Source organism: Cebus imitator, unplaced genomic scaffold (genome assembly GCF_001604975.1).
Source record: "Cebus imitator isolate Cc_AM_T3 unplaced genomic scaffold, Cebus_imitator-1.0 Scaffold439, whole genome shotgun sequence".
NCBI classification, from domain to species: domain Eukaryota; kingdom Metazoa; phylum Chordata; class Mammalia; order Primates; family Cebidae; genus Cebus; species Cebus imitator.
Window position 1 is genome coordinate 837,779 of NW_016107754.1, and position 23,320 is coordinate 861,098.

The window sequence follows — 23,320 nt, forward strand, 5'->3', positions numbered from 1 at the left end:
TCACCTTGTACTTTACCAGCATGTGATTTCACCTCTCTACTCCTTCAGTTAGTGTTCCCCCACCAAGTCCAGCATTCTAACCAGGTCACAAGGTCTCCTGGCACATCAGGGTTTGCATGCAGTCCTAAAGAACTGACATTAGTCCGTGAATTTTCCTTCACAATGGTCTAGAATAACCTTTCCTCTTCTTGGTGGGACCCCAAGAAGGTCTCGTAGGCACTAGCCAAGACCACTAGGAATAATTTCTGGTGTTTGAAAATAAGGATTTAAGTATTACTTAAAATGCTTCTGAACAGGAGCAGATCTAGGTTGTTTCTATTTTGTTTTGTTTGAGCCTGAGGTTCATACAATTTTGGGGATCCTTTTAAAGTAAAAAATACCAAATTATAAATGTGAAGTTAGGACAGCGCCATAGAAGAGGCTTGTGTAAGGGAGGGACGTTGCTGCTTACGCTACATGTACTTCACGGTTCACCCACTATTTGTTTTTGCATGTATTATACCATGTGGTCACCGCAGAATATTTTGTAATGAAGGATAATTACATATTTTTCATATTTCCAATTCCCTTCTCTCCAGTCTCTCCCTGAGATTTCCATAATTATGTATACTTTTGGTGAATTTTAAAACTACTTAATTCCTATAACTGTACATATTACAGAGAGGAAGAAGCCTAATGAGAAGGATGAAAGGAGGGGCGAAATGATAATAACACTTAGAATGTGCCTCTATTAGTGCTCTAAGTGCACTAACATTTAATCCTGATTACAGTACTACTATTATTATGATTCCTGTTTTGTGGATGATGAAACCGAGTCAGAGAGAAATAACCTGCCAAAGATGGAGTTAGGAAACTGCAGAACCATGATTTCAGCAATGCAGACTGGCTCTAGACCCCTCATTCTGTTACTGAACTGTATTGCCCCTCTGGCCAGCGTGATGTAGGAATAGGGGTGCATCTGAAAGATAGGATTGATTCTTAGTTCAAAGCTGTTCAAATGACTGCTTTTCTGCTTTCAGTTTGGCTCAGTTGCTCTTCTGTGTAAGAGAAATTGCGACATTAACTGCTAATAGTAATCAATTTCTTTTTCTGAGTAGCTCTGCCTATAGCAGGCAGATTTGGAAGGCAAAGTGACTTTGGAAAGCTTTATAGAAGGAGGAATGCTTAGGAGCTCTTTGAAGAAGGAGGTACAAGCAGCAGGATGTAGTGGACAGCTGTGGCCTGGCGTTCGGATCCCTGCTTTCAAGTCCCAGCTCTGTTGTTCATTAGCTGAGTGACCTCAGGCCTGTCTGGTGTCCGTAGTCCTTGATCTGAGTATCCCCAGCCTGGGGAAAAGAGGAAGAAGAAGACTGCATTTTCAGGAATCATGCCTATAGGTCATTTCTAGAGAAGTTTCTCTGAACATTTAGGGCTCAGGAAACCAGGAGGAGGAGGCACAGCGTTCTCTCCTGAGTGTGGAGCCAGCGTTGCTTCACTGCAGCTGGGCATTCATTTGCTATTGGTGATTATTCCTCTCTCCCTTTGGGAGAGGAATAGGGAGAGGACACAGGCAAGTGGTTCCTGCTTTAACAAATAAAAAAGGCGGGGGTGGGGAATTAAGCTAGATGTTCACAAAGACTCATTCAAATTTTAGAACCCGTGAATATTAGTTGCCAATCTTTTATCACAAGCAGTTATGTTTCAAATATCTGTATTTACTAATACTATTTTGAATATAAGCATGATATTTCTGAAGCAGAACAAATTGTTATGATACAAGTAATCATGCTAATTACCCTTTGCTCCAGTTTTTACCCCTGGAGCAATGGATCGGGTGAGAGTCAGATCAGATGATATCCTACAGTTTGTATTCTAGGCAGAGAACTCCTAAGAAAATGTATCCGGACATTTCTATAGGAGAGTGGCAACCACCCTTTCCACACTCTGGCTCTTTGGGAAGGACCCTGGGTTGTAACTCTTACCCTTTGGAATATAAACAGATCTCTGGGGGTAGGGAAAGAGGAGACTAGTTTCTTCAGCTTGACAACTCTGGTCTTGTCTCTGTGGTCCCAGATTTTATTCCTCCCTTAAAGTGTAAACAGATACCTCCAGAGAGGTAAATGTCTCTGGAGGCAAATCTCTTTAGATGCCTTCTCCACTAATAATCAGTTGCAGATCAAATTCTAAGATTTGCTTTTTTAGTCCAGGTCCCAAGTGAAGTAAATTTAATCAGAAAATCCTAACTATGTAGAAACATAAAAATATTTTCTGTATAGTCCCACAGACAATTGATAGAAAATTAGAAAGGAGCATTCTTTACTTTCCAGGGCTGTGACTCTACAATTATGGGGCTTTCTGGTAGAGAGCAGTGTCACAATTTTATAGAAATACTGGCTCCTGAGATCTACACCGGACAGACTAAACAAGAATCTCTGAGTCTGGTGCTTTGGAATCTGCATTTCTGCCAGCGTCCCAAATGATTCTATGCATCACCGCTATTCAATTCTTTATTCCTGGTTTAAGGATTCTTCAGAGAATCCTTCAGATGAACTGCAGAGACAGTTCATCTCATGCAGCTCTCACTGATTCTGTCTGTGATTTGCAGGACTTTCTGAACTCATAAAGAAGTGTAATAGTCTTGCTGGCAGAAGTTATAAGTGTCATTTACAAAATGAATACTGATATTTTCAGCTTTCTAGGGTAATGATTCTTCTTTGAAATCTGAAAAGATGATGATGATAAAAATGATGCTATCATTGGTAAACTCATTAAGTAACTCAGATTTTGAAGTAAATTAACTGTTATTCAGATTTCTATTTTACAAAAACGCAATCAAAGATGGAAGACTGTATTCCTCAAAAAAGTACATATGTGATTTTTTAAAAATGTATTTTTAAAACTATAGGCCAACCCCAAAAGTTACGCTGAAAATCTTCATCTATTAGTGGAAATGTATCTATTAATGGAAATCTCTATCTCTAATTAGAAGGAAAACTTTTAGGGGAACTATTTACATTTTTCATTTAGGTCAGCTTCATTTAGTACACTTAACATGTAGATTTAGTGCACTAATTATGTGTAAATTGCTCTTTCCACAGAGGATGCTTCAATAGATAAAATAAAGTATCCTACTTTTTGTCTTAATGCTTTAGAAAACTTTCCCCTAATCTGGTGGGTTTTATTTATTTATTTATTATTTTTTATTTTATTTTTTTTGAGATGGAATTTTGCTCTTGTTGCCCCGGCTGGAGTGAAATGGCATGATTGTGGCTCACAGCAACCTCCGCCTCCTGGGTTCAAGTGATTCTCCTGCCTCAGCCTCCCGAGTAGCTGGGATCACAAACAGGTGCTACCATGTCCAGCTAATTTTGTATTTTTAGTAGAGATGGGGTTTCTCCATGTTGTTCAGGCTGGTCTCAAACTCCCAACCTCAGGTGATCCGCTCACCTTGGCGTCCCAAAGTACTGGGATTACAGGTGTGAGCCACCACGCCCGGCCCTAATCTTGTGTTCTACATTTTGCTTTGACCTTTTCACTTCAATTCCATTGGATTATTAAATTAAGTATGCAAGTATTTCCTCTGTATCTATTATGATCAATGATAAGTACTTAGCATTGTGCTAAGTTCATTGGGCCTTATAACAGAAAGGCCATTACCAACCTCAGCAAGATAAGTTTCAGAGGGAAAGCCAGGTGGGATGAGGGGAAATGGCGAATGGGAAGTAAAGACATGGCAGCCATGGGTATTAAGCTGTGTCAGGAAGTTTTGTACTAAAGAATCAAAGAAACATGTGGTTACATCTAGAGCGTTATGTAGGGTTGAAGTAAATTCATGGTTAGGTAAAATCGATTGAACCTGGGAGGCAAAAGTTGTATTAAGTGGAGTTGGCGCCACTGCACACCAGCCTAGGTGACAGAGTGAGATTAGAAAATGTTTCTGGACTAAGAGAAAAAAAACGGTAAAATTGGAGAAATATAGCACACAGGTGTCGTGGGACCTTTTTTATGTAGAGAGTCCAGCAAGGAGAGGAAGGAAGGATTACTAAGGCCCAGCTGCGGAGTTTAAGTTAGGGCGGGAGGAGGGACCTATTTTCCTCTGAGATTGTGGACAAGAAGTTAAGGGTGTACACACGCACACACCTAAAAACCTCAAATTTTTTTTCTACTATCTAAAGAGGAGGCAGGGTCATCTGAGTGAAAGACGCAGGTTTGATGTGGAGGGTACAGTAAAGATTTGGAACAATCTTTGTGGAGATGGATACAGAAATTAGTTAGGGAAAAGTGAAAAGATCGTCCAGAAGAGTATGAGAACCAGACATATTTCCTATAGTGTGGATTCAGTGGTTATATATAGTTTAAGCATCACTGTTCTGAAATTTGAAATTCAAAATAATCCAAAATTTAAAATTTTTTGAGTGCAACATGACGCTGCAAGAGGAAAATTCATCTGGTTTTAGGTGACAGGTTGCAGCCAAAACACAGTCAAAATGTTGTTTCATGCACAAAAGTATTTAAAATATTGTATAAAATTACCTTAAGACTATGTGTATAAGGTGTATATGAAACATAAATGGTTTCCATGTTCAGACTTGGGTTCTCAAGATAAATAATTATTTATATGCAAATATTCCAAAATTCAAAAAGAATCCCAAATCTGATTCCCATATTGACTGTCCTGGGAATTACTTCTTTTCCCAGGCATTTTGGATAAGAGATATTCACTTTGCACAAATTTTAGCACCTGGAATTTCTGCAGAGATGGAAAATGATGTGATTGATCCAAGACTGAGGATTATTAGGATAGCATGGCAGAGCATAGCTGATGTGATGGACTATTTTTCTCAGGCAGGATTGGGAATGGAAGGGAAGTCAAGAGGGGTATAATAAATTCAGAGAAAGGACAACTGTGAGAAAGGAAGTTTTTGTGTATATGAAGAGCATTGATAATAATCCTGAAAGAATTAGAAGAACTATAAATTATAAAGAAGAGAAAAGCATTTCAGAGATAGATAATTTTTAAGAGATGAAAAGGCTGAATTTGAGCTACCCCTGGAGTTCCAAAGTGAAAGTAGCATGTGATAGAATTAAGGAAGAAGATGAGCAGAATCCAGATGGGTGGGAAGAACAGACCTGATGTTCTTAAGGTTATGGTGCACTTTACTAAAGATACAGTTAAAACGTAACCCATTCATTGACTATGGTAAAACCTTCTAGGTATAGATCTAATGGAGAAAGGGTGTTCAGTGCTGCTGTCTTTGAGCTCTTCCTCTGTCTCCTGCTGTGCTCTTCTAATTATGAGTAAATTTTTGCCTTCATCCTGTTACTAGAGGTGGTTACTGTCTCTGTTCTTACTTCTGTATTACCTTAAAATGTTTTATTTGGGACTGGGCACAGTGGCTCACACCTGTAATCCTAGAACTTGGGGAGGCCAAGGAGTGCAGATCACTTGAGGTCAAGAGTTGAAAACCAGCCTGGCCAACATTGTGAAACGCCCTCTCTGCTAAAAATACAAAAAAACTAGCTGGGCGTGATGGCAGGCGCCTGTAATCCCAGCTACCCGGGAGGCTGAGGCAGGAGAATCGCTTGATCCCGGGAGGCAGAGGTTGCAGTGAGCAGAGATTGCACCGCTACACTCCAGCTTGGGTGACAGAGTGAGATTTCATCTCAAAAAAGCAAACATACAAAAAAGTTTTAATTGACCATAATTATTAATGTTTTTCTACTCAAAATGTAGTTGAGACGTCTTTGCCATGTTTTTCTATAATATCTCAAGTTCTTTGGTTGAAGCAACTCTGAAGTTAAAATGAAAGAGCATAATTTATAGAAGTTATAAAATTTTTATTTACTTAAAATTCCGTTTAGTGATATGATTAGTAGTTCAGGATAAAATCCATTACAATAAAACTATGTAGCACAAAATAATTATCTTCAAGCTAGCACCTAAAATATTACAAATCCAAATAATTTAACAGAATCACACATTGTGAAATCCATTTTGCTATATCAGGAGCAATACTCATCCCAGAGTGTTACAAACACTGGAAGGGAGTATACACTGGAATTTAATATAAAGCATCTGAATGGTGTGATAAGTTCCAACAAGTAGTGGAGAAGTAACCATATTTTGAATGTAGAGTAGACTTGTGGCACTGTTTTGGCTGTGAAAGAGATGACCAGTAGGCTCTGGAAGCATCTATTTATCCTGCTAATTATCAACATTTTGTTGAGAACCTATAATACTCAAAATCTTGTACAAGGTACTACACGTAAAACAAATGATTGGGAGTTTACAGTCTATTGAGAGAGACACACATGCCAACATGTAACTATTAGACACTGTGATACATACAATGATAAAGGTAGGTAAAGTGTTATAGGGAACTTTTGGTATAAATATGGCTATATAGACTTAGCATTTCCCCATTCTTTTTCTGAAAGTCTTCTAAGAGCAACACAGAAAATGGAAGACAAAAATGTAAACTGAAATTTTAGTCAAACTAGGAAACTGTCTTAGTCTATTTTGTGATACTATATCAGAATACCAAAAATTGGGTAATTTATAAAGAAAAGAAATTTATTTCTCACAGTTCTAAAGGCTGGGGAGTTCAATATGAAGGTGCCAGCATCTTGTCAGGGCCTTCCTGCTGTGTAAGCCCATGGCAGAATGCAAGAGAACTAACGAGGGCAAGAGAGAGAGATTGAACCTCGAGCCTCAAACCCTGTAATAATTAGCATTAATTCATTCATGAGGATGGAATCATCATAACCTAAACTCCTCCCTTTAGGCTCAACCTTCCAACACTGTTGCATTGCAGATTAAGTTTCCAGTACATGTTTTTGGGGGACACATTCAAGCCATAGCATAGATGTATATGAACATATTTCTCAGGGCTGCTCAAAGCAATCAAGATGATGCAGGAGCTCCACAGGAATAATGGGAGAGAAATTGAAGGAAGAGCCCAGTGATAGCATATCAAAAGAATTAATACCAATATACACTTACTGAAGAAGGATACATCTAGAGATGGGAAAGCTATGGCCTTTTGTCTGAAATAGCCAGCAGGCAACAGGAACCCTACTGGAGCAACTTTGATTCACAGAAGTAGAAGATGTGAAATGCACAGGAAAGGACTCAAATAAGTCATAATTTGCAGAAGCATTATTTTTTTGTAGAGTTCAGAAGAGAAGCTTTCCTTGTGAAAAATAACTTGCCTAGAATTTTGCCCTCCACTTACCCTTTCTGTAGAAAACTCTGGTAAAGAGCTGGACCTGGAAAAACTAACTTTTGTAATGATATGTTTTAAAAAAACAAAGTAATATAGCATCTAAACAGATACACTAAAAAAAAAGAAAAAGATTCCAGTACAATTTCAATAAGAAACCATATAATAATATAACATATAAATAAATGCCATAAGAAAAACGCTGAAGAATTCTAGCAAAATAAAATGACAAAAAAGAAGCAACTATAGCCATTCCTGATAAAATTTTCAGGAAAGCAGGAATAGAAGAAAATTCTCTCAATTGATAAAGGGCATCTACAAAGCACTTGCAGCTAAAATCATGCTTATTAGTGAAAGAATCAATGTTCTCCCACTAAGGTCAGAAATGAGGCAAGGGAGTTTCCCTCCACCCCTCCAGTTCCACGTTGTACAGGAGGTTCTAGATGGTATGAAAAGAGAGAAAAAGAAATAAAAGACACTCAGATTGCAGAAGAAGAGGTAAAAGTTTTTTTTTTTTTTTCTTTTAAGATTTGGTAGTTTATGTAGAAAATCAGATAATATTTACAGACAGTTACTAGAACTACTAAAATGAACTTTAGCAAGGTTGCAGGATACAAAATCAATATATGAAAATCAACTATTTATATATATTAGCAGCAAACAATTGGAAATTGAAATTGAAAAATATCATTTCCAGTAGCATTAAAATATATGAAATACTTAGAGATAAATTTAACAAAAGATGTATAAGACCTGTACACTGAAAGTTATAAAACACTACTGAAAACATTAAATAAAACACATAAATAGAGACAGATTCTATGTCATGAGCTCAAAGAGTCAACATTGCCAAGATGTCTGTTCTCCCAAGTTGGCCTCAATTAAAATTCAAACAAGTATTTTGATAGAAGTTAAAAACCGATTCTAAAATTTATATGGAGTGCAAAGAATTTAGAATAATTAAAATAACTTTAAAAAAGAACAAAGTGGGAGGACTCATACTACTTAATTTTAATACTGGTAATAAAACTCTGTTGGTGTAAAAAGAGACAAAGATAGCAATGAAATAGGATAGAGAGTTTAGAAATAGACCCACACATACATGCCAGCCAATTTTTAACTAAGGGATCACAACATTTCAGTGAGAGAAGAAGAATCTTTTCAACAAATGGAACCAAAACATTTGGATAGCCATGTATTCCCCCCAAATAATAATTGATTATTTTGAATCAATTGATTCTTACTTTATGTCATATATAACATTATTTTGAAATGGATCATGGGGCTAAATGTAAAGATAATCCTCTAGAAGAAAATATAGGAAGAAATTTTAGAGACCCGGTGTTTGGCATATTTCTAAAATGTGACACAAAAAGCATGAACTATAAAATGAAAAAGGTAAAACTTGTACCTTATCAAAATTAATGACTTTTGCTCTTCAAAATACATTGTTAAGAAATTGAAAACTCAAGCCACACACTGGGAGAAAATATTTGCAAAACAATATGACAGTGGATTTGTATTTGGAGAATGGAGAAAACTTTTAAAACCTGGCCAGGTGCGGTGGCTCATGCCTGTAATCCTGATACTTTGGGAGGCTAAGGTGGGTGGATCACCTGAGATCGGGAATTTGAGACTAGCCTGACTAACATGGAGAAACCACATCTCTACTAAAAATATGACATTAGCCAGGGGTAGTGGCAGATGCCTGTAATGCCAGCTACTCAGGAGGCTGAGGCAGGAGAATCGCTTGAACCTGGGAGGCAGAGGTTATGGTGAGCCAAGATCGCACCATTGCACTCCAGCCTCGGCAACAAGAATGAAACTTCATCTCAAAAACAAAAAACAAAAAAAAACCCCAGTAATAAGACAGTCCAATTAAAAAATAGACACATTTGAGCAGGTACTTCACCAAAGGAGACATGCAGATAGCCAATAAACGTGGAAAGTGTCAATTTCATTAATCATTAAGGAAACTGCAAATTAAAACCACAATGAGATACCACTGTACACTTACTACAATGGATAAAGTTAAAATGATTGATTACACTATGTTGACTTAGGATATAGAGCAGCAATTGAAAATGTAAAATGGTAAAATGACTTCGGAAAACAGTTTGGCAGGGTTTTTTGTTTGTTTGTTTTGGTCTTTGTTTTTTGAGACAGGGTCTCTCTGTTGCCCAGGCTGGAATGCAGTGGCTCAGTCATAGCTCACAGCGGCTTCAAACTCCTGGCCTCAAGGGATCTTCTGCCTTGGCCTCTCAAAGGGTTGGGATTAAAGGAGTAAGCCTAGTTTCGCAGTTTTTTAAAAGTTAAAAATATACCTATCATGTGACCCAGATATTCTACTCCTAGGTACTAGTCAAGAGAAATGTAAGCATATGTCCTCTTCAAAACTTATGCTTGTGTACATATAGTAAGTAGCTTTGTTGTAATTGCCAAAACCTAGAAGCCATCCAAATGACCATCAAGAGGTGGAAGCACAAATTATGGCATGTCCATTCAGTGGAAAACTAAGTAATAGGAAGTAATGCAGTCTTGATTCACACAGCAATATGTATAAGTTTTTTTTTTTTTTTTTTTTGAGATGGAGTTTTGCTCATGTTGCCCAGGCTGGAGTGCAATGGCATGACCTCAGCTCACCGCAATCTCCGCCTTCCGGATTCAAGTGATTCTCTTGCCTCAGCCTCCTGAGTAGCTGGGATTACAAGCATGCCCAGCTAATTTTGTATATTTAGTAGAGATGGGGTTTCACCATGTTGGTCAGGCTGGTCATGAACCCCCGACCTCAGGTGATCTACCCACCTCAGCCTCCCAAAGTGCTGGGATTATAGGCGTGAACCATTGCATCAGTCTAGGGATGAGTTTTTAAATAATTCTTCTAAGTGAGAGAAGCCAAAGACAAAAAGATTGCATACTGTGTGATTTCACTTAATATAAAACTCCAGAAGATGCAGCTAATTGACAGCAAGAGAAAGCAGATCAGTGATTGCTCAGGGATGGGACGGTTGGGAGAGGTGGTGGGGAGACAAGGAAACTTTTGGAGATAATCAGTATGTTAATTATCTTGATTATTATACATATACAAAAATCTATTAAATTACATACTGGAATTTTGTGCTGCTGTTTGTCAACTATATCTCACCAAAGCTGTAAATTAGAAAAAAGAAAAAGAAAAATGCACATCAGAAGGCAATTAAACATACACATTTATACATACATTTTTTAAAACTCAATGGAAAAAGTCATTTTTATGAAAGAAGACTCTAATCCATAAATACATTTATGAAGAGATGCTGAGACTGTAGGATACAATGAAATAAAACATAATTTGCAGAACTTAATAAAAAAGAAACAATAAATGAAATCATACAGTCGGAAAGAACACAAGACAAATGATCATTTTGGTAAGCATAGTGGGGATATAGAACAAAGGTCACAAACTATTACTCAGGGGCCAAATCCTGTCCACTACCTGTTCATTTATGGTCCAGAAGCTGAAATTACGTTTTTAGATAATAAAGAGAGAAAGAGAGAGAGGAAAGAGAGAGAAGAATACACAACAGAGACTGTATGTGACCTGCCAAACTATTTGTTATCTAGCCTTTTACAGAAAAAGTTTGCTGACCCCTGGCATAGAGGATAAAAGTAAAAAGCAAATAAAAAGAATAGAGATTACAAAAGAATTGCTTGCAATTAATTACACAGAAAATGCTAATGATAGAAGTAGGAAAGGGAGACACAATATTTGCACAATTTGAATACTCAGAGAAAACAGAATAATGATTTTTAAAGATAGAAATCGGCACACTTTTCAGGAAGACAATAAAACGTAAAGCTACATGATTGAAATGGTATACTACACAATAGGAAAAAACTGCCTCTGGAATAGTCAATAGTAAGACATATTATAATAAAATTACTTGACTGTAAAAAAAATATATAGATTCCTTTGACCAACAGGTATAAACATCAAGTCACCTATAGGGACAAAACAGTTCACTTTGGCTTCAAACTTCTCTACAAAAAAATCAGCTTCAGGTGATGAAATAAAAACTGTAAGATCCTCAAGGAAAGGAAGTGTAAACTAAAACTTTTATATTCACCAAACGACTCTTCACAGAAAAAGCCTACAGGTAAATAGTTTTAAAAATAGGAAACAACTCAAGAAATGTTCATGGTCTCTTTTTGAGGAAACTACTAGGAATCAAATTTCAAATAGCAAGAGACGTCTAAAAATTTTACAGCAAAGGACTGGATGTAAGCATTTACTGTATTTAATTAAAGCAAAAAGCCTAAAACTTATGTGACATTAGACACCAAACTGAATGTAAATACCCTGGCAATGTGAAAATAATTCAGCTAACATAAAGGAAGGTCAAAGGTGATAGAAGGAAAAAGGTAGTTTAATGTTTGCCCCAACTGTTAAAGGAGACCAAAAGATGTCATTTATTTGATCTCAGCATACCTCTGAGTACTAAGGTAAACACTGAGAAGGATCATACTATTGATAAATATCAGACAGGGGAAGAAAAGGGGGAAGGGAAAATAAAATTTTGCCACTGTTCAGAGTAGGAAATATATAGATCCTGTCTAAAGACAGAGAAAACTAAAAATATTATATAAAGTTATCATTATAATGCAGGTCACCAGAAAAAAGAAAATACAATGTATCATTAAAAACTTTAATTATGAAAGTAAAGGATAAAATAAAATGACCGAACCAATATCAAACATGTATATGATATCAAAGTAGTTACAATTGATATGTGAAAAAAAGAGACAATCTTACTAGTAATATGAAACTTTAACTTAATCTCAGCCCAGGGATACCTAAACAATCAATAATAATAATAGCAACATACATATAATTATATGCATGTGTGTGTGTGTATGTGTGTGTGTGTAAACTCTGCACTCTCAAAATAGAGAATATATTTCTCTTCAAGTAGCCTGGGAATAATCACAAGGATGACTATATGGTAGGCCACCAAAAAGCCTGGTGGAGACAATTTAGCAGTGTCTATCCAAATTATAAAGGCATGTACCTTTTGACCCAGAAATTTCCCTTTTGGGGAAATTGATTATGTAGGCGTATTCACCCAAATGTGAAATTACCTATTTACAAGGTTGGTCACTGCAAAATTGTTTGTATAGTAAAAGATTGAGAAGATCCAAATGTCTGTCAACAAACGTGATTAAATACATTTTTGTACAACAATACATTGGAATATAATCTGCTGTAGAAGAGAATAAAGAAGCTCTTTATGTATTAAAAGAGAAAGACCTCTAAGATATATCCTTAAATGAAAAAGCACAAATGCAGACCATGTCTATAATATACTACCATCTTTCCCACGACAAAAAGTGGGAAAAGTTTATAAATAACCCCCCCCACACACACACATGCTTGTATATGATATATAAACAAATCTCCAGAAAGACAAAGAAGACAGTAGTAGCAGTGGTCACATGTTAGTGGATTATGAATTAGACAAGTGGAGAATGAAGTAGTAAAGAGGTTTCATTTTAATATACTTCTAAAAATGTATTTTTGGCCAGGTGCGGTGACTCATGCCTGTAATCCCAGCACTTTGGGAGGCCAAGGTAGGCAGATCACAAAGTCAGGAGATAGAGATTATCCTGGCTAACATGGTGAAACCCTGTTTCTATTAAAAATACAAAAAATTAGCTGGGCGTGGTTGCCAGCACCTGTAATCCCAGCTACTTAGGAGGTTGAGGCATGAGAATTGCTTGAACCTGTGAGGTCGAGGTTGCAGTGAGCCGAGATTGCACCACTGCACTCCAGCCTGGGCGACAGAGCGAGACTCTGCCTCAAAAAAGGTGTTGTCACATGTGGCTATATTACCCCTATAAACATGTAAAGAGAAACAATGCCATGAGGGCATAGAAGAAAGCAATTAATTCTCCTCTGGGGAAACGGAGGAGACCTTCAGGATAGATAATATTTAAACTGAGACTTGAAGGATGAGTGGAATTCGACAAATGGACAAGATTGGAAAAGTCATTTCAGGCCAAAGTATGGAAACATGAAAACAAGCGTGAGGAATAGTAAGTGTGATTGGACATTGAGTGCATTAGGGACACAGTCAGGGCCAGTTTACCCTCGAGAGTCCATTGAAGGTGAGGCCCAGAGCTCTGAACTAGACAGTGCTGCTGCCTAAGGTCAGGATTCCTTCCAGACCCTGGACCCTGCAGGTGGGGAACAGAGGGACTTGGTAGAAGAGAGACAAGGGCTGTGGAGGCTGAAATAAGACCCAGTTTAACAGAGCGGTGCCTTGTTCATAAAACATTTGATCCATAATGCTTCAACAAACCGTTGGATTTTTCTTGCACTGTCTAGTCACTACTCATCAGAACATTATTGCAGTATATCTAAACTTAAATGCACTCCTGAACAATTATTCATGAGGGTTTGCTATCTTGACCCTTCTGTAAGAAATAAAGAATGCTGAATTATTACCCTATGCCAATTGAGGGTTATTTTTACTTACATTTGCCTTAATGGTTTGTTTTCCCATAAAGCCTCAATTTATACCAGTGGACAAAATCTCTGAGTTGACTTCCACCTGCATAACTTCAGCAACTAAGGTGAGTAATTAATGTAGGATTAAGTAATTTGTGTCATGTTTTAACCCTGTGAAGGATAAGCCTTATCAAGGGCCAAAATGTCATCACGGTTTATGAGGTTCACACAGTGAAGTGCTAATAGATTTTAACTGCTATTTTATTCTTGTTAGAGTGATACATGTTTATTAGCGATAAATTAGAAAATAAAATACAAACAAGATTAAATCACCTATTATCTTACTGCCTGCAACAATAGCCTTTTAAAATAATGTATTTCTTTCCAGTACTTTCTAGGGATATATACATATGTATTTTTTTGTCTACCGATGTGTATTTGCCTAGAAATATATTGTATATATAGCTCCTATATCATTTCTTGTATTTGCTAAATGTCATATTATATTCCTCAAATGTCTGTTCTTATTTAGGAAAAAAATTTAGAGAGGAAGATTTTTGAACCTTTAGTTAGAGCTTCTCAGTTATATCAGCCCCACACAAAAATATGGAACTCTGTAATTTTAATTAATTATTCACATTTCTTTACAGGCAGTTGATGGGATTTACAAACTCAGCCAACCTTTATATAAATAGATTTCTGATAGACATACATAATGTATTTCTTATCTTTGGCATTTCTTTACTATTCATTTTAAATATTGGAACAGTCATTTCCATACTGTCTTTTTAGTGTGTGTGTGTGTGTGTGTGTGTGTGTGTGTGTGTGTGTGTGTTTTTAATTTTCACCTTTTGCTGCTGTATCAAGGAATCAGAGACCAATGAACCCAGTAATAAGTTGGACCTGGTATAGTCTTATAATCCAGCTCCCTCCTTTTATAGTAATTTATCTAAGATCACCACATACTCGAATTGCAGAACCAGGCTTAGGATCTACTCATTTTATAATAAATTATCACCAGAGTCTGAGAGCAAGATGAAGAAAGGGATTCTTCTGGAGTGGAGAGCAGTAAAAATCACCTACAAGTAACTTGCCATGGGAAATAGATTGTAACATGTCGTTGTAAGTCCTCTGTAATAATAACATTGTCTCATGCCTTGAGATTCGACTTAGCCATGAACAAACTAGTATACTCAACTATATCACAACTTTAAAAATGATGGTGGTTTATGTGAAGGAAGATGAGAGCTAAAGGGTTTCATTGAGCCCTCAGCACTGTAGCGGAGAGGGTTGCCTGACTAGTGTTCTCCAAGGCTGTGGAGAATAATGATATGCTTAGGAAAACTAGAGTGTCACTCAGTGCTCTGCCCTCAACTCCTCTCCTAATAGTTATTTTTGATTTTTTATTTTGTTTTGTTTTTAGATGGAGTGCAGTGGCATGATCTTGGCTCACTGCAACCTCTGCCTCCCGGGTTCCAGCGATTTTCTTGCCTCAGCCTCCTGAGTAGCTGGGACTATAGGCATGTGCCACCACGCCTAGCTAATCTATGTATTTTTAGTAAGAGATGGGGTTTCACCATGTTGGCCAGGATGATCTCCATCTCTCGACCTCATGATCCGCCCGCCTTGGCCTCCCAAAGTGCTGGGATTACAAGCTTGAGCCACTGTGCCTGCCCTATTTTTGGTTTCTTACAAAAGAGAGTAGGCTCTTATACAAGCAGGCACATGTATTCTAGATCTCTTAGCAAATATATCTTTCATTGCCTGCAGTAGCAGCTAGCAAGGGGCAGGAAGCAGGTTGTGGATGTGGGTAGAGATGAAGGCCAGCCTTGTTTGCAGTGGGAGCCAAAGGCAAGTGAACCTCTATTGTGAGGAAGTCAGAATGCACAGTGTGTTCTCACTGCGGGGACTTTTTTTATCCCTGAAGTCAGATTTCTTGACTCAGCACAACTCTGCAGCTATTTATGAATCAAATTCTGAATGAGCCATTGTGGCATTATACATTTGCTAAAGTTGTTTCTAAGCTTTTGATTTTTAAGCTTTTTATTAGTAATAAGAAATACCTAATATAATGAGGTTATGAGAGAAGTGGTAATGAATTATAAATAAGGTGTCTATCCAAAATAAAAACATGTTTTTTGTTATTTAAGGAAAATAACAAAACCCAGAAAATCAGACTTTTGGGCGATGACTTGAAGCATCAATCTCTTTCATTCTTTCAGCTTTCAGTGAGCCATAGAGGCCAGAAAATAAACATTGAAGAGACAGACCCTGATGTAGAGCATATTTCAGAAACTAAAATTATGAAAAAGTCTATGGAGGAGAAAATGAACTCTCAACAGCAGAGACTTCCTGTAGCTCTGCCAGAAAATGTTAAACTAGCTGAGAGATCCCAGGTATTATTATTGTTTCCTGTTCAAAAAGACAATTCACTCATTTTGGAAATAGCATCCAGTCAAGATTTGCTTCATTTTCACATTTTAAGACACTTTAATTATAAAATATACATTGCAATGTGTGATTCCTGGACAAGGTCCCAATTTATAGTTTTCTTTCTGTATTCTCTGTTTTGAAAGAAAATTCAGATTGCTAATATCACCAGTGTCTGGAGAGCTCAATTGACTGGAGGGCCCCAGAAGAATGCCCATGTGGGAAAAGGATTTAAAATTCGTATTTAATGGAGAAATATTCATATAGGATAAATACTTTAAGTTTTGCATTCAATGCTTTATAGGAAAACGCTTAGCTAAATCATATATATTGTGACCCTGCAATCAAGGTTCTGAAAAAATGGGATGTAATGTTAATGTATTACTAAGTGTTAAGAGTGATGCTAACAAATGCACCCCTCTAGAATTTTCCTTTATCCAAATCAGTTTATTTCTTTCAAAAGAATCGCAACACATGTATTCTTACAAAGCTGCCAGTATTTAATTCTTTTTTGAGAATTTTCCCTCAAATTCAGTTTAGAACAATATTAATGCTTACAATTGAATGGGCATTTACCCTGTGCTAGGTTCAGTGCTGAATGGTTATAGACATCATCTCAATAACTTTCCTTTCGTATCTTTTTAAGCCAAAATTTACTGCCTAGTTTATCTACCTTGTTTATCACATTGACCTCTAATGCCCTTTTACTATTTCCACAAATTAAATTCAACCTTAAAGAGTAGAGATTATCCACCATAGAAAATATTCAAATGAACTGCTATAGGCTCTGAAAGCCATAAACTTATTTAATTAGCAAGTATCTACTGAGTTCTGCCCAGTGTAAGACACTGCATTGGCTGGGCATGGTGGCTCACGCCTGTAATCCCAGCACTTTGGGAGGCCAAGGTAGGTGGATCACCTGAGGTCAGGAGTTCGAGACCAGCCTGACCAACATGGCAAAACCCAGTCTCTATGAAAAAAAAAAAAAAAAAATTAGCTGGGCGTGGTGGTAGGCACCTGTAATCCCAACTACTTGGGAGGCTGAGGCAGGAGAATCATGTGAACCTGGGAAGAGGAGGTTGCAGTGAGCTGAGATTGTGCCATTGCACTCCATCCTGGGCAACAGAGCGAGACTCTGTCACAAAAACAAAAACAAAAACAGATACTGCATTAGTCATAGTGGGAGGCAAGATATTTTAAGCATGGTTCTAAGGCATTATTTTGAACAGTAGTTACATTATAGAAATGTCTCACGCATTCCTTTATAATATTTTTGGCAAATGATATACAGCCTCTCTGAAATTCTTTAGTGAAAATCCTTACCTCCTTTTTTTAATGCTATTTTTGGCAGCTCATCCTCTTAAAGTATTTCAAATCCATTTCCCTATAATTTTGAAATTTTTGCCCCAAATCTTTTCTATATGAACCAAGCTGAATCTGTTCACAACCTACAGAATTTCAGTTTTTTTGTTGATTTGAATTATGTATTATACTTGAATGTTTTATGTATTCAGCAGATATTCGATCCTTGCCGTGTTGGAAGTCCTGCATGTTATCACTTTATAATCACATCTCTTTTCACTCTGAATTCCAGAAAAACTCATTAGCTGTGCAATTTCAATATTTAGGATTTGTCAGTTTATTGTATAGATATGTTGCATGCCCCAAAAACATACAGTCTGTTGAGAAGTTGAGAGTGTATCCAAGTGTTAGAACAAAACATTTTAGACATTAAATACAGGGACTCACTCAGTATAGCATGTGTGTGTATGTGTGAGTGTGTGTGTGCATACACATATAAAATGTAAAGCTATATGAAACAATATACACACACTTCATGTAGCTATACATACATATACTGATATATACATACATGTGTCTGTATATATATAATTTTACTATGTGCCACTCTGTATGCCAGTCACAAGGGATTGTGGGCAAAACCACATATGGTTTCTGCCACCATCAAACTTACAGTCTAATGATAAAGACAGACACCCAATAATTACAGAGACAGATGTCAACTGCTACTATGGCAGTTTTTATGAGACAGTAGCATGAGTGTTTAGGATAAGGGTTTTTGACTCTGGTAGGACAGAAACCTCTTCCCAGAAAAGATGGTAACTAGCCTTTTAGGATTAAAATGTAATTAAGTTAGTAAAAGGGGAGGAAAGACACTTCCAAGCAATGGAAACAGCATTTGCTAAAGAGGGAACATGGTGAATATGAAGAACTTTTAATAGACAAGTAATCTATGGCAGGGAAAAGAGATGGAAAGGGTCTGTGGTGTGGAGTAGGGCAGGTCCTATAAGACACCCATAAGGGGTTTTACATTTATCCTATAAGCAATGGGAAGCCATTGAAGAGTTTTAAGTAGGAAAGTGATATGACCAGATTTTTCTTTAGTAAAGATGGCTTTGGCTGAGTATAAAGAAAGATTGGTAGAGAGCTGAGTTGTTGGGAAAGACAGTCTCAGGGGTATAGCCTTTTGGCCTCCACTTGGCTACATAAGAATGGACCTTGAGCCTGGGACACTTCCTTGGGACACACATGGCCTATGCTGGGTTTATCCCCTTGTGTGGAGATATCTTTTTCTGTTGCAAGTCCAATGTATGCTCTTTTATCTGCTTAAATGTGTGTGTCACATGAAACCTTGGTCAACCCCACTGCTGTATCCATCTTCCTTGGGGAGGGAGCATGACATCTTCCTCCTATAGCATGAGAGGGGTGCGTGTAGCCAATTGCCCAGCATTGGCTGATGGGGAGCCTGCTGGGCATGGGGGCCTGATACACCCTGCTGCAGCGGATCTTGCTTTGTTTCTTCTCTACGTGAGTGAAGCATTGTTCCATCTAGTGCTTGCCTGCATTGTGTTTTCTTTGGCAACTCCCATAACCAAGATACAATGAGCAGAAGTTTTGAGACTCATCCTCTGGAACTGAAATAATGCTTAACAAGAGTGGATGTGGGCAGAGCAGTTAGGAGACTTGTCCATGCTCTGATGGAGATCACAGTGGTGTGGGCTAGGATGATGGTGATGAGGAGGTAACCCTGCCCTTTTCTGGGGGGTTAGGCTTTATTAGGTATAGAGGATCATGTAGAGGAAAACAGCAAGAATGACTACACAATTTTGAGCTCTTTCACCAGGTTGAATGGCAATTCCATTCATTGAAACAGGGGATTGTAGAAGGTGACTGGGCTTTTGGAGAAGAGCATGAGCATGAGTTTAGCTTACATTGTTTGAGACTGCCAAGAGGATGTGCCAAGTGAAAAGTCACATATTATATGAGTCTGGATTTCGGAGGTGAGGTTTAAGTAGGAGATAATATTTTGAGGTATTTGCATACCTTAGGATGAGTGAGGTTGAATGGGTAAGAAGAAAGGAAGGACTCGACAGAAACTTGACGAATTTTAGCATTTTGTGGCTACCTACCAGAGTACAGATGTGCATAGATGATTGTGAAGGAATTGCCAGAGCACTAAGAGAAGAAACCAGGAATGTGTTATTTCTTTAAAACCAAAAGGGGGAAAAGGGTGATTTGAAGAGAGGCTGTCATGAAGCCTAAATTCAGTTGAGGGGTCAACTCAACTGGCCAGTGGCCGAAGAGTTATCTGTTGACTTAAGGATTTAGAGGTAAGAGGAATGATCTCAGGGTTTTTTGTTGTTGTTGGAGTAGAAAGGGTAGAAACCAGATTATAGTTTGGTGCAAAAGTAATTGCTCTTTTTGCCATAAAAGTAATGCATTGACTGGTAAGTGGAACATGAAGAAATGGAAACAGATTGCATATCAGCTCTTAGAAAGATAAGCTAATTTCCCAGGCGTGGTGGTGGGGGTCTGTAATCTCAGCTGCTCGGAAGACTGAGGCAGGAGAATTGTTTGAAACCGCAAGGCGGAGGTTGCAGTGAGCTGAGATCACACCATTACACTCCAGCTTGGGCAACAAGAGTGAAACTCCATCTAAAAAAAAAAATTAACCTAAGCAGCATGGAATTAGGATGGCAGATATACTCTCAGTAAATCTTACCACATGCTGATCATATGCAAAGATCAGAAATTGAATTTTTGCTGTATGTCCTACAAAAGTCTGTGGTAAGTAGAGGCAGAATGAAGTAAAGAGTGAAGGTAGTTTAATGTACACCATTGCTTGCCACTAATTGTTGTATATTTTTTTGTTAATTCCTTGTTATAGGCCACTTCTTGGAAAATGAAGAGGAAGCAGAGTCTGAACCTTGTAGAGGAATGTCAGGTATTGACTGAAGATGAGAACAGCAAGAGTGATCCAGATATAATCCTGGTGAGATAAACTACACAATAAATGGCACCTTGAGATTTTCATATTCACAGAGATTAGAGGGACCTGTTAGTGCCTCAAAGTAATGGAAACGTTTAGTTGGATAACCTAGTTTTTAGATGTAGAAATAAGCCTCAGAAGAGTTTAAGTTACTTGCTCAAGGCTACATAAATTAGTAGCGATGCATCTGGAACTTACACACATCCACACCTAGTCTATGGCCCCTTTCTGTTTTAGTTCTCAGATTAAGAAAGCCTTAATATATATGTAAATATACAAAAATTTACAAAAGTTACATATATGACTGGAAGGTCATTGTGAAAACTCATTCCCAAATCCAAAGAATACGAAACTTTCTATAATTTGTAAATTGGACTCTCACCAGAAGGTGTAATTCTGAATTGACTTAAATTGGGTAGAGAAAAGTCTATTCAAGAATTATGGGAATGCTCCCCATTTTCTCCTTTAAATAATGTGTTCCTGTTTCTAACTTGATAGTTGATATCAAAGAGTATGTATCTGGGCTCCTGTAGAGCCGAGTTGCTTTGCCTTCACTGAACCAAGCATAAAAAGCCCTTGGTGTTTAGGAAGAATTGATTCAAGGACTGACTATTTGAGAAATGCTTCATCTGTGAAGCCATGGTGTTCATTATGTTATATAGTGTTCTTTGTGTTATAATAAAAAACACACTAAAAATAATTTATACATTAGAATTTAATGTCAGGGAAAAAAAACCTATTCGATATTTTCTTTTATCTGAATATAAATGTTATTACTCAATATAGTTTCCTTTTTACCTTGATTGCCAAGAAGCTTATAGCTAAACTTTAACTTACATAAGAGTAACTACAGTAGCCTAGGTGGTTCTATGTTTGACATGCTAAGTGAGAGGATTTAGAAAAGGACCTGGCCTCATTGTACATGTCTTTAGGGTAAGGTACTTCGAAATGCTATAAAGAATTGTGGATTAGGTTTAAATTGCACTTGTGCCAATGAGAAAGATATATTTTCTTCTGACTTTAGCTTAACTTATGATAATGTCCTTCAGTAGAAAGTTATTGTCACAAGGTACATGATCTAACTATAATGAAAGTTTTATTTAAAAATTTTTTCATTTTGAAAAATTTTGAACATAGCACAACCAACTCCTGTGTGCCCATTTCCCAGCTCCAGTGGTTATCAACTCATGGCCAGCTTTGTTTCACCCATATCCCCTCCTTCCCCTCCTTACTCCCAGACTTCATATCATTTCATCCATAAATGATGGATAATTATATTGAGAAGCAATATAATTATTTTGAGAAGCAATTTGAAGGGATGTTGAAAAGGTGTAGAAGTGATTTGTGAATGGGAACAGAAACAGCCTCGCTATTAGCAATAAAGAACAACTAAATGAAAAAAGTAAATACCGAAGTATTTTCAAAAGGAAAAAGGGTAAAAATTTAATCAGAGGCTTGAAAGAAAGACAAAACTGCAACTGGTGTTGTAAATAATGCCCCCTCTTTTGACCTCTTCAAAGCGAAATATTATGTAGTTGTACCTGTGAATATTACATTCACCATTTGCTCTGCAGAGTTTTCAAAGTCTCTGTGAGTTTTTCATGTAGCCCTTACTTTGTCACCTCTCTCAGCTTTGCACAGAGCTTTTGGCAAGTGCCTTTTCATGAGTTAGATATGACATTTAAGTTTAAAATATTGTCTTTTTAGGTAATAGTTCTCAAGTTTTTATATTACTTGTGTGTAGGTATGTGGTATGATTTATTTGTGTCTCTGTGATCATAGCAAGATGTCTGTTTCCATACTTGTGGTGTCTAATTAACTTGGATAAATATATATTATCCACAGATGCACATTAATTTCTGTTTGGCTGTAGTTGCAATAATTCAAGTAGGAAATAATTGTTCCTCAATGCTGTCTGTCTACATTTTCTTAAACCTAGAAATTAAAAAAAGATCATCCCATCCCCCATGCTCCTTTCTGGTTATCTTCTAATTATAGCATGTGTCTGTACACGTGTGAGTGTATGTGCCCCTGTGTCTATTAAATTTCAAGAAGGAAGGTACTCAGTGCTAATGGTGGTACAGGAGGTTGTCACTTAAGGAAGAATAATTAGCTACTGCAAAGGACTCCCTCCCCTGACCCCCAAAGGTGGTATTTATTATTTTGGTAAATTTGCTGAATGTGGGACCCAGGGTCTTATTTTTAGGTATAGGAGACTAAGAAATACGGTATGTTCAGCACACCAAAGAAACTTCATCTCACAGGGATGACTTCACATCCAATTTATCCAAATTCAGGAAACTATTGTATTATAGCATGATGTCACTTTAGTCATTTAAAAGATAAATACAGCCTCAGTTCAACTGGAAGGCACATATTGACCTAAGCTATGCATTCTGTCCCTTTATGCCAATCTGCCTGGGCTGCCAATTATAATCTGACAGTTGCTAGTGAGCTAGGTGCCTGAATATGTAAAAGGCGTGCAGCTAAGACAGCCTGCTGTGTCCACCTCCCAAAGAGACATGACAGAGGTCATGGTACCAATGCAACCATAATACTAAAAGGGTACTGACTCAGGGAACCTTTGTCCGTGCCTGACTGTGCTCCTATAACTGTATGTTTTCATGCTTTCTGGAGAATAACTCCATTCTGATTAGCAGATTTGTTTTGCTATGTTAATAAATATCTATCAGCCTGCCTTTTAAAAGGATTTTTTTTTTTTTTCATATTAAGGCACTTTAGTTTTCTCTGTTCCATGTTTCAGGCAACATCTCACTCTGGTTCTTGTACTAATAGTTGTGCAATTTCAAGTGAAATGAAAAAAGTATTGGTTACTTTCCAGATTCATATTTAATGCAACCATTGCTGATTATTTCAGCCATATGATCATTCATTCTCCAAAATTACCTC

The 23,320-nt window shown here is 37.3% G+C and overlaps 1 protein-coding gene and 1 non-coding gene across 3 annotated transcripts in view; both read left to right on the forward strand.

Annotated features, from left to right (window-relative positions):
- Positions 1 to 23,320, forward strand: part of MORC1 (MORC family CW-type zinc finger 1) — a 167,884-nt gene that overhangs the window by 101,832 nt on the left and 42,732 nt on the right. Inside the window, exons 18-21 of one of the 2 annotated variants that reach the window (XM_037732013.1) lie at positions 13,749 to 13,814; positions 15,840 to 16,085; positions 16,266 to 16,337; positions 20,309 to 20,413. In XM_037732013.1, coding sequence (XP_037587941.1) covers positions 13,749 to 13,814; positions 15,840 to 16,085; positions 16,266 to 16,337; positions 20,309 to 20,413 — 489 coding nt within the window. The remainder of the gene's footprint in view (positions 1 to 13,748; positions 13,815 to 15,839; positions 16,086 to 16,265; positions 16,338 to 20,308; positions 20,414 to 23,320) is intronic. The other variant, XM_037732014.1, reaches the window with a different exon arrangement.
- LOC119468482 lies at positions 1,346 to 1,558 on the forward strand. The gene has a single exon (XR_005197159.1). It is a non-coding gene; the product is annotated as a small nucleolar RNA U3 (small nucleolar RNA).